Genomic DNA, 13,105 nt, shown 5'->3' on the forward strand with positions numbered 1-13,105 from the left:
TGAAGATGTCACGTAAAAATAATAATAATAATAATCAGCTCTTCTGATGCGACCAAAACCAAAAATCTTGAACCTCTTGTTCCCTCTATTAGATGTTGCCTAAGACATTTGTCCCTCAAGAATTTTAGAAATTCCATTCCCTTATTACTAAATGTATTTTTCTTCTCCTAATTTATACTGCTGTACTTAAAATCTCCCATAACAATCACTGTTCTTGCACTTGCCAAGCTCAACTGCCTAAACATCTCCTGCTCCTCACCCTCTGTGCTAATTGGCTTGTAGCAACACACCACTAAATATCCTATCTTACCTACCTCTACCTCATGCCATATGCTTTCAAAACCAGTATTGTTACTGCCTTCCAAAGCTTCCACTCTTAGAGGACATAAGTCATTACTTATCATAAGCAATACTCCATCACCGCATTTTCCCTTCCTATCCTACCAAAAAATGCTATACCCCTGCTACTTCTATTCCTGTTATTATATCATCTTCTGTCAACAAGTCTCAGAGATCCCAATAATCTTTGGCCAGGCTAATGCTATCAGCACCACCAATTCATCTCCTTTATTCCATCATGATTCGAAATTTACACATTAGTATAAAGCATAAAAATATCACTGTTTTTATACTTATCATTATCTCCTCCAAACTACACTGGACTCAGCATTACCTGATGTCTTCCCCCTTCCATATTCCCAACGATTTCTCAACTGTTTGTCATAAATTGAAAATCTGATCCTGACAGCCTCTATTTGGCCTGAATCCAGCTTGTTCTTCACCAAGCTTCTCTTCCACAATCCTTCTCAACTGTTTCTCAATATATTTCCATATATCTTAGCTGGAACGCTAAGTAGGGAAATAACTCTAATTCTCACATTCAGTTTTATTTCCTTTTTTTTTTATATGGGTACTATGAGAGCTCTACTCCAATCATCTGGAATTCTTCCCTCTGTCCAGGCCTTCTGAACTGTGCAGTGCAGCCACTGTAAGACTTTCATACCTCCATACTTGAGCATTTCTGGTCAAATATCATCTACTCCTGCTGCCTTTGCATATTTCAGGCTTTTGATGGCTTTTTTTCTGCTTCAAATATGTTTATGTATTCCTGATTGAATGCATGTTGAGTGTTTTTTTATCACTTTGCTATCACTGCTTGTTTCGTTTAGAAATTTTTCAAAGTAATTACTCCATAATCCAGGATATCTTTTTCTCCAGTTTTCATATCACCTTTATCATCTCTAATTCCTTTTACAGCACTCTTTCCTCCATTTCTGAGCTTTTTCAACAGCCTTCAGAATATTTTGCCATCTTCCTGACATTTATTTTCTATATTCTTGCCAAAATCTTCTCATGATTTTGTTTAGCTAGTTTTACACAGTTTTAACTTTCTTACATTTGTCTCTGTATTCTCAACGAGAACAAGCTGACTTACTCTTTAACTTCCTGTGTCCACCATGGTGTTCTGATTTTTCAATCCCTGCAGACAATCTCACCACATGTCTCTCTGGCTGAATCAATCCATGTTTTCTTCAGGGTTTGCCACTGAATCTCCAAGATTTGGTTCCTATTCTGAAACGCATTTAGTTTTTCTTGAATAATGTTTGTGTATTTATTCTTCAGTTTACATCTGAGAGCTGCTCAACTTTTATTCACTTTAAAACTTTCTTATGTGTTCTTCTTTTCAATGTTATAAAGTGTAAGGTTTTGAAATTTGTTAAGCAATGATGGGATACAAAGTACACACTTGGTGGAGAAGCTTTAAAGGAGGTAGAGGAAATGAGAGATCTGGGAGTGATGGTGGACACAATGCACAAGTTGTGAAGACATCACATCGAATAATGGCATTGATGCAGGTGATCCTGACATGCAGAAATAAACAGGTTGTGATGCCCTTGTATAAGGCCTAGATCAGGCCTCATATGAATTATTGTGCACTGATCTGGTTGCTGGGTTTTCATGGTGACGAGGATATGTTGGAAAGGGTCTAGAGAAGATTTCCAAAGGTTATCAGTGGTCTTTGTAATGTAGAGTAGAAGGAGAGATTGAAAGAATGCAAATTGCAATGCCTCATGCATAGGAGGAAATGGGGGGAGGGGGGGGTATGGTTGAGACATATAAGCTAGTCAGGTGTTGTTATCAGGTTGACATGGAAGAGATTTTTCAGAGAAGAGGCCATCACTGGAAACTGTATAAAGAGGGTATAAACAGAGGAGTGAGGAGAAGGTTCTTTGCATGGAGAGTGGTTGAGTGAAATGCATCCTGCATGTGTTCAGAATGTAGACACAATGAATCAGTTTAAGGCATGGTTGGATGAGCATTGTGTGTAATAGTGTGTACCACGATGAGTCTCTGACTCCATCGAGGTCGGATGTTAATAATAACAATACCTACCAACAAGATCCCACTGCATTCATCCTCCAATCTTCTGTCAGAAAGACAATAACTAAATCCTTAATAGCTTGAAGACCAAGAGATGTCACTCCCCCCCCACCACCTCCAAAAAAATGTGCTCAAAATCTGTGGACCAGAATTAACATTATTATTATTATCATGTGACTGCAATGAGTTTTTGACATGGAGTCAAAAGACTCATTGCAGGAGGTCCATACTTAAGCAAACAATGAGATCATCAAACTGTGCCTTAAACCCATTCACAGTTTCTGCACTCATCAATTCAATCAGTCTTCATGCAAAGAACCTGCTTCTCACTTCCTGCTCACACCTTCATCATACAGCTTCCAGGGTTGTCCTCTTATTCTGCCCTTGTCTCCATCTACTCTATGAAAATCTCCTCCACTTAATCTTGTAGCAACCCCTCATTAACTAAAACGTTTCAATTCTATCTCCTCTTCTTCTTCTATTCACAAGGCTCTGCAACTTTTATTTCTTCTATCTCTCCTCATATTTGATATTCCATAAACCTTCTCTGGACCCAATCAAATATATCCTCATTCCTCTGAAAACCAGGCTACCAAATCTATGCACAATAGTCCATATACAGCCTGATGAAAGCCTTATACAAGAGAACCATAAACTCTTTGCTTTTGCATGTGAATACCCTCCTTGCCATAATGGATTGCCTTTTCTTCTACCATAAAAAATATGCCCATTCCATCTGATTCATATCTCTCAACATCTTAAATGTCCCAATCATATCATACCCTTTACCTTCTACTCTTATTACTTTATCCAGTCAATATCTATTATATATTGTGCATATAAGCTGTCGTACCCGTCTAGCATCTGTCCAATAGCACAGAAGCAAGCCTTCAGCACAACTCAAAAAGGAAAATTCAAACCAGTGGTGCATGGCATCCCCCTTAATCCACTTAAAATCAATGAAAAAGGTCATTAGCAGCCAAATGATTCACTATTTGGATGTCCACTAACTAATTACTGATCAGCAGTATGGACTCTGCTAGCCTGGTTCTACATTAGATCTAATGACCAACCTTAACAATCTTTCTTTCCAAGACCACTCCAGATATTCCTAGGGTATTTGATCATTTGTAAATAGAACTTTCCTAACCAAGTCATAATCTTATGGTTTGCCTCCAGCACTTTGAATTATGATTACCAATTTGCTCTCTGGCTGTTTGCTGTTTCCAGGTTGACAACTTCCACTCTTCAAATTTCTTAACCAATACTAGAGCACTCGATGGTACTTTAATTTTACCTAAACTTTTCCTTCTTTATATTAAAGACCTTCTCTCACTAAATATACATCCATTCCATGGTTTTGCTGATGACAGTATACTTCATTCTCCACTTCATTTGGCAACCTTGTAGTTCACAAGCATTCTAGGCTTAATATATTCTACAAACACACTGGTGGATCTTCTACAATATCATCTACAAACACATTTTTTTAAAGAGGAAGTTAAATAAAAAAAATACAGCTTTTTAGAAGGTCATAAAGATGAGATCAAGATATGGAATTCTATATATGGTGGTTCACTGTAGTTGGTGGAGATGGACAGTTGTAGAGTAGGTTCCCTCCCTTGATGAGTCTTTGGACTCCTTGGAGGTGTTACATAATAATAATATAATCAGAAAAAGAGCTATGCAAAAATAAATAAATAAATAAAATAAAATAAAGAGGAAAAGATTAAAAAGAAAAGTTGGATGAATTTAAGTTGATGTAAGATATTATGGGGAACAAGAAAATGTTTAGATTAATAAAGAATAGAAGAAGCAATGATCTTGGTTGTTTAATAAATGGAGATGGGAATATCGTGACTACCAGAAGTTGTGGCAATATTATTTTAGAGATCTGTTAAATAGAGATGAAATCCATAATGAAATAAACTGGAATGAATATAAAGATGAGAGAGAGAGATAATAGGGAAATAGGTCTGGCCGAGATCAAAAAAGCATTATAGAAAATGAAGATTAGAATATCCCCTGGGATACATAATTTACCTGTTATTGAAATTGTTATGCAACCTTTTTAGATTGATTGAAGGAAGAAGGTGATACTTGATAATTGGACCAATGAGATTATTGTTTCAATATATAAAGAGAGCTCAAGAAGGGGGTGTAGCAATGGTAGAGAAATAACATTAATGTGTTAGTGTGCAAATATATATGAAAAAAGGGCAATAAGAATAACTGGTGAAATAGAGGAGGGGTCTAAGAGAACTGCTTATTTAATTTTTGCTGTAAGGAAATTGATGGAGAGAGAGAGAGAGAGACTAGGAATTTGAAAAGAGTCTATTTATGGCATTCCTTGATTTGGAAAGCCTTTGACTGAGAGTTCAAAAGACTGAAAAAGTTTGGAAAAATAAGCTAGGAAAAGAAGAAATGTTATGATCAAGAATATGTATGTTAAACACAAGATCTGTGCAAAAACTAAATTTGGTCATTTCAGTAGTTTATGCCTAATAATAGACTACAACAAGGAAATATTTTATCTCCATTGCTTTTTGTTGTAGTGATGAATAGTGTCATAGATACACTTAACAACAAGAAAAAAGAAACAGCTGTGTTTGCAGATAATGTGGTAATATGGATACATTCAGAAGAAAAGCCACACAAGAAATGAGACGTGGAACAGCATGACACAAAGCCATGGATTACATCCAACAGCAATAAGAATTTATTTCCTTAGGATTTTTGTCAATTTTTCGGATGTGCCCCAGATATATGGAATAGTGATAGATCTTGATTAATCTCTGCTCTGAAGGGAGTTGCGATTACAGGGTTTTAATATTTTTTGGAGTTTTGGAGGATTGTAGCCATTGGCTAAGAAAGTGTTGAGAAGATGGTCAAGTTCACTAGTTAGGGCACTGTTATCAGAACTGATTAATTTTCCCCTGTTATATAGGATTTTTATAATCCCATATTGTTGGGGAGGGGGGTGACTGCTGGTGAATGTACATTCACCAGCAGTTATAAAAATCCAAAGGAAATACAACTTACAACCACTTACAGATTATATAAAAAATTGGAATTCCTTATCTGTTCCAGTTCAATCTATTAACTACATACTATCTATTAACTACATACTATTAACTATTGAACTGGATGTATAACTACATCCAGTTCAATCATTAGCTCAGGACTTGCTGACTATGCTTTGGACACCCACCACAGCATACGCTGGAAGAAAGCCACTCTATTACACTGCAGAAAATACAAATATGAAAGGCTATTCCTCAAATCTGCCTCAGCCTTGAAAAACTTTCCAAACCCAAACAAATTTGAGTGGATGATACTTCCCTAAACTTGGGAAGCACTCATCCTTAGATCTTCATCCCAATGGCCATATCTATCCAATTTAGCCCACTATGGGGCACCATTTAGGACTCTAGGTCTGACTTTGGTTGCCTATCTTCAGCCTCATTTGCCAAGCATTAGTACCTGTATGTACATATCATTGTTTTTGTGATCATCGCTGATGATGGCAATGTAATCCTGCCAAAATATAGGAAAGTATTAATTTAAGTTATTATAATTAATATTTTAGTACACATTGTTATTTCCTTAAAAAATAATAGTTATGAGTAACCAATATAATGAGTAGCCTATCTACCAGAATAATGGGAATGAATTTAGAAAGAACATCAAGAAAAATACACAAAATGATAATTGAGAGAAAAAAACAAAGAGGACAACCATGGAAAAGGTGGAGAGACTAAATAAAGAGAAAATTTTGATAAAAAAAAATTCTAAGCTGGAACAGTGTTCACAAAGAAAGAATATAGAAGGTTAGAAAGGGAGAAAGAAAGAACGAAATGGAGAGCTTTGACCATCTGATTTGAGAGTTTTTGTTAAAGCTGTTGTTGATAAAGAACAAAGGTAGATCTTCCATAATAGATGTGTTAAATACTAACTTCCTTGTGTAAGGACAACTTTACAACAATACCAGTAAAATATAGTCCTGTATTATATCTTATAAGAAAAATCTCAATTTACTGATCTTTGATAATAATACTTTTGCATTATCCAGAACTTTCCTGGTGCAAACATATCACATCCATAACACTTTTAACATCTCCAAAAAACTTGGTATCCTTTCCATTCATGACATTACTTCTTACTTGTGCAACTCTCAAATTCACCCAGCCTTAATATACTGTTCTAACTTTCGTACACCAAAAACCTTTAAAACTGTTGATACTATCTAGAAGAAGGCAACCTGCTTAATATACAACCCTTCACTCATAGACTGAATGAAATCTTTTTCACAAAGATGTTCTGCTTTAGATTTATGTCTTTTCTATAAGTTTGTTATTGGCAGAGTAGCACAGAACTGGACATATCATGCCTTCACTTTCCTCCAATAGCATGTTTAAAAAAATCAAGCAGTTACTAGTCAGCATCCATACACAGTTCAGCTTCTAAAGTACAGAATAATTCATCCTCTTCCTCCTTTGCTTGAAAATGATTAAGAATCCATGAACATACCTATAGAATAAGTGCTAGACATCAATCATTCCTTCCCCTCTCCTCTAAGCATGTAAAAAATAATAATAATTGAGCAGATGCTAATCAATATATGTATACAGTTGACTTACAGACTTACTAATTAGCTTCTCTTACTCCTCTTTCAACCTGTTTACCTTTATTTTTTTTTCCCAAAGGACTATGACCTGCAATGTTTTAAAGAAATATATCAACAGGTTTTCTCTCCTTAATCACTTGTCCACACACAGTACTGCTTCACAATGATTTTTTTTTTACTACATGGAGGTCTGAGATGATAAGAATATGAACTGTATGCAACTGTTTTATAACTGTGAATAGTTCTTCTTCACGCATTAAACGTAATATCTATTGCGACAAAGACTTCATCTTCTTTAATAGTATCTTTTAATCTTTGTCTAGATCTTCCTGTTTTTCTCCTATTCTTTGCTTTCCAACTATAGACTTGTTTTATTATTCAATCTTCACTTCTTCCATCCCCATATTCAATCCATTTTATTCTTTGGTTTGCTACCCAACTGTTTATTGTATGTATTTCAGATTGTTTTCTTATATCTGCATTTTTTTTATTTTATCTAATCTAGTTTTATTTACTATTTTTCTTAATATATTCATTTCACCTGTGTTTAACATTTGTCTTGTTTTTCTAGTGTTTGGTCTTGTTTGTACATTATATGTCATAATAGGCCTGATTACTGCTTTATAAATTCTGGTTTTCGTCTCTACTCTAAGATGTTTATTTTTCCATATTGTTCCATTCAAGCATCCTGATATTCTTGCAGCTTTTGCAACTTGTTCTCTGACTTCTAGATGTGGCCTTCAATCCCAGTTCAGTTGTATACCTAAATAGTTCTAATACTATGAATAGTAATTTTCAATAATTAATTTCAAGTAAAGATTTCTGTGAATTTCTTGCTAGTGATAAATTTCTAACACGCACACATTCAATTATTACTAATACTTACTTGTTCTTTATTTTGTGATTTGGTAACATAATCCCTTCCAACTTTGAGTCGTGGTCTAACAAAGGCTCTACTCATTTCACTGATGCTAATTCCCAGCAAATGGCCAACTTTTTGAACAACTGCATCATCAGGAAGAAAAGCTTGTTCTGATTTCCTTTCTTCAAGGAACTCAATGTTGCCAAATAAAAGTACTGCAGATATAATTCTGAAAATAGCTGAAAAATTTTAAAACAAAGTTATGTTATAAACAAGCTACACTATAAAAGCTGATATTACTCATAATATAATGTATTATTAACATTATTATACATTAAACTATCACTACCTAAAAAAAATAAATACAAAAATAAATAAAAATTCTAAGTATTACCACTAAGATGGCGTCCACATGGTTCTAGGAAAATTAAACATTTTCCGTATAGGAAAATTTGCCCCAACATTTTTTTCGTAAACATTTTTGCCGTAATACATTTTGCATTAATTTTTGTAAATAACCAATAGATGATAAAGGTATTATAAATTCATTAAAAAGGCCCAATTTTTATTAAGTTGAATGTCAGTGATACATAACATAATGAAATCATTTAAAAATTGTGCAAATTAAAAGAGATGCTGCATAAATAATTAACTTTTTGCTGCAGATTGTCAATTCAACAAATCTATCAGCAACATCGCTCACTGGAATAAATGCTATTGCTGTGAAGTGTTTAATTTTCATGTTGAATTCAGCATCAGTTTGATAGCATAACTTCAAACCAATGGCAACAATTTTGCGATCTAGATTTTGTACCATATGAAATAAACAACCTGTTATAGTTGTTGATGTAAATATGTTAGAAAAAGCGTTGATAGTTGCTTTCTCGAAGTCAACCATTAATGTTTCAGGATCTAATGATGAACGTAAGCCCTTTAAGGCACTGAATAATCTGCTGTAAGTTAATTCTGATTTGCCAGGAAGCAAAGCAAAAAGCCGCCATGGAATCCTTAGGGGTCTCATGCCAGTCCCAAGCCTGGATAAAGGAGGAGGGTTGGTCAGGTGAGTGTCAATGCTCTGAACGTAAAGAAAAATTTTTTATCTGATGCATGTATGATCAACAGCTACAACATACCGACTCAGATGTCGCCCGGATCAACAAGATCCATGATACCAATCGAGCGATCGGGAGTTGGATCGAAAAGTCGGATAACGAAAGGAAACTGACAGAACTATTATTAGTAGGAACATGGCATGTACAGACACTTTGGATGGCAGAAAAACTAGAATTACTTCGCAAGGAAATGGAGAGATATTGGTGTGATATACTAGGACTGGCAGAGATGCAATGGACATCAGCAGGAAAGATAAATAGATGCAAAGTCATATGGTCATGGCATGATACCAATCATGATGCAAGAGTTGGTTTCCTTCCTAACAAAAAAAGCTAGAAAGGCACTCTCAGGCTACAAACCAGTCAATGAATGAATCATAGCAACAAGATTTCAAGCAAAACCATTTAAAATATCAATAGTCCAGATATATGCACCCACATCTGACAGCACAGATGAGAATATTGACTTATTTTACAAAGATCTGACAGAAACAATAGAAACAATACCAAAACAAGATGTATTAATTATTGAAGGAGATTGGAATGCCAAAATCGAAATATATAATGATGGTTGGGAAAAAGTCATGGGGAAAATATGATTTCGGAGAAAGAAATGAATGAGGTGAAAAAATGTTAGAATTTGCTGTGGACCACGATATAATGATCTGTAACAGAAGATTCCAGCAAAAAGAGTATGGAAAATGGATGTGGCAATCAAATTATAGGAAAACCAAGAACATAATTGATATGATTATGATTAAAAGAAGATGGATAACATCAGTACAGCAGTCGAACTTTCAAGGAGCGGATATAGACTCAGATCATAGTTAAGTGATTGCAAACATTAAGTTGAAATTAAAAAAGAAAATATAAATCCCATCATCAGAAATGAAGAGAGCAAGAACAAGTGAAGCAGAAATAGGAAGAAGGTGCAGAACAGTGTTAGAGGAAAAACTTAAAAGTGTGGACAAAGAAAAAAATTCGAATCTTAGAGTGAAAGGAGTGATGAAGGTGATAGAAGATGCAGTTGAAGAAACAGTACCAGAAGATCAAAAGAAGAGAAGATCAAAAAGAAATGGATTAGACAAGAAACACTGAAGTTAGTACAGGAGAAAGAAGATTGAAGATGAGAAGGAATACATCATAGCAAATGAACAATATAGAAGAAAGTGTAATGAGGTGAAAAAAGCAGTCAACAGGATAAGATGAAATGGTTAGAAGTCCAATGCAATAATATAGAACAGTACTATGGAGAACATAAAACCAGGGAGGTGTATAAAATGATTAGATCCATTAACAGAAGGTGGCAACCAAAACAGAATACAGTGAAAGACGAAAAAGGCAAATTATTGATGAATAAAGATAAAATTGTACAGCGATGGACAAGATACTGTAGTGGGTTATATGAAAAAAGCTAGATTTCGATAGTGTTAGGAAACTGACTGAAGAATCGAAGCAGATATCACCACTAGGTAATGAGTATGATATGGAATCGCTCGATTGGTATTGCAGACCTTGTTGATCCGGGCGACATCTGAGTTGGCATGTTGTAGCTGTTGATCGTATATGCATCAGATAACAATCATGTTTTTTCTTTATGATCAGAGCATCGACACTCATCTGACTGACCCTCCTCCTCCTTTATCCAGTCTTGGGACTGGCATGAGATCCCTAAGGATTCTATTGCGGCTTTTTGCTTTGCTTCCTGGCAAATCAGAATTAACTTACAGCATATTATTCAGTGCCTTAAAGGGCTTACGTTCATCATTAGATAACGAAACATTAATGGTTGAATTCGAGAAAGCAACTATCAACGCTTTTTTTAACATATTTACATCAACAATTATAACAGGTTGTTTATTTCATATGGTACAAAATCTAGATCGCAAAATTGTTGCCATTGGTTTGAAGTTATGCTATCAAACAGATGATGTATTCAACATGAAAATTAAATGCTTCACAGCATTAGCATTTTTCCAATGAGCAATGTCACTGATGGATTTGTTGAATTAACAATCTGCAGCAAAAAGTTAATTAATTATTTACGCAGCATCTCTTTTAACACGTTGACCGCCGTAATGTTAAAAAAATTTTGTGATCCCCAGGCCAACTTCTTTTTATTTTACAATTTGCTGAAAGAAACATAAAATAATCATATTTTATGATTTTTTTTTTATCTATTTCATGCAGCTAAATAGATTTGTTAAGTGCGAATCATGTGTGCACCGTGCGGCCTGAGAAGAATTTTTTCACTGACTGGGCCGAGCGGTGTACACGTGATTCGCACTTCACACAAGGTCAAACTTGCATATCTATGACGTGTACGAACAGTTATATGCGTTCAGTGTTTTGTCCGGTGGAATAAATTTGTTATAGTGATAAATATTGTTATAAATTGCCCTGATATGGGAGACTACGAAAAAGAACATCATTTAGAAGCCTTGATAAATGAAGTTCTATCTGATGACGAACCATACGAATATTTGTCGGAAAGTTACAACGGAAGTGATCATTACAACGGAAATGAAGAAACTAACACATACGCTCTTCAAAAACTCAGTAAGACAATTTTACCAAAAGCAAGGATAAGAAAGTGGAAAAACACAAATCTCAATGAAATGAAGATATTTTTGGGTCTGCAAATTTGGTTTGGTTTAGTGCAGATGCAAAAATTAGAGTGTTATTGGTCGAATAACATCCTCTATTCTACAGAAATCAAACAAGTTATGTCAAGGAATCGGTTCGATCTTCTTCTCAATAACTGGCACTTCACAGACAACAAGGCTGGAAATACTTCTGAAAGACTTTATAAAATTACACCTCTCATAAATCATATAAGAAAAAATTTCCAGAAAATAATGACGCCTTCGAGTAATATTTGTGTAGATGAAACTTTAGTTACTTTCCGAGGTCATCTTGCCTTTCATCAACACATCAAGAATAAACGACACAAATTTGGCATAAAACTATTCAAATTGTGTATTGAAGATGGATATACATATGATTTCAAGATATACTGCAGCGCAGAAAAGACCAATACTACTAATAGTGTTCCAACTTCAATTGTTATGGGACTTTGTGAGACTCTACTTGACAATGGACGCACAATATTTGTAGATAATTATTATACTAGTATTGAATTAGTGCACAAACTTTTGAATAGACAAACACACCTTGTAGGTACTTTGAGAAAAATTCGAAAGGGAAGAAATTGAAAAAGGGTGAAATAATTGGTAAAGAAAGTGAAACATGGGTGGTGGTAACAATGGGTCACCTGTTGTACATGTAGTTGAAATTCTACCGTGCTAACTATATAAACCTGTTGTTTATTATTTTAACGGTATAATAGAACACAGAAACTAAGTAAATAATTAATTTATTAACTTGATGCTGATATTTCGCTGGTATTATAACCAGCATCTTCAGAGCACAAAAACACTGTTTGTCACAATACATGAGACTAAAACAACATGGTGTACTTAAACAAAATTGTAGCAGCAACACAAAGACTAGAGTCCTGATTTTGGCGCCCTCTATCTGAGAAGAAAAAAAAAAAAAAAAAAAAAAAAACGCTATCATATATTACTAGAGTCCTAGAAAAGTGCTAGTTTTTTCTTAATATGACTGTCTCCCAGATCTTCGGCAAGTTAATACAGCCATATTTGTTGAGATTTGGAGTGTGTTTTAGGGCTTCTGTCGCCTCTAAGAACAATCTCTCTGATTTATATGGGTTTCTGTGTAGTACTTTTGTGTTTTTCCAGTTGATCCTGTGTGCAGGGGTATCCAGAGCATGGTCTGCTAGGCCCGACTTCCCATAATGATATTTCCGGTTGTATCGTTTATGTTCGCTGATGCGGATATTCACAGTTCTTCCTGTTTGACTGTAGTAGGCTTGATTGCATGAGCAGGGTACTTGGTAGACTCCTGGATGTGATAAAGGAGGAATGCTGTCCTTGGGTGAGCGGATGAGGGTGGCTAATTTGCTACATGGTCTGAATGTAGTGTGTAGCTTATGTTTATTGAGAATTCTTGAGATCTTTTCGGATGTGCCTTTAATGTAAGGGATGGTGACTGTTTTGTTGTAGTTCTCTGTGGTGGATGGTGGGAGGGGTTTCTTAGGAG

At 35.0% G+C, this 13,105-nt stretch overlaps 1 protein-coding gene across 1 annotated transcript in view; it reads right to left on the bottom strand.

Moving 5' to 3' along the window:
• LOC150097089 (myosin-14-like) overlaps window positions 1-13,105 on the bottom strand; it is a 1,147,103-nt gene that overhangs the window by 780,235 nt on the left and 353,763 nt on the right. The window contains exon 10 of the mRNA XM_090407039.1: window positions 7,896-8,110. Within this exon, the coding sequence (XP_090263165.1) occupies window positions 7,896-8,110 (215 nt within the window). The remainder of the gene's footprint in view (window positions 1-7,895; window positions 8,111-13,105) is intronic.

Source organism: Typopeltis vanoorti, chromosome 17 (genome assembly GCF_054136105.1).
Source record: "Typopeltis vanoorti isolate ZY-2024b chromosome 17, IOZ_Tvanoo_1.0, whole genome shotgun sequence".
NCBI lineage: Eukaryota > Metazoa > Arthropoda > Arachnida > Uropygi > Thelyphonidae > Typopeltis > Typopeltis vanoorti.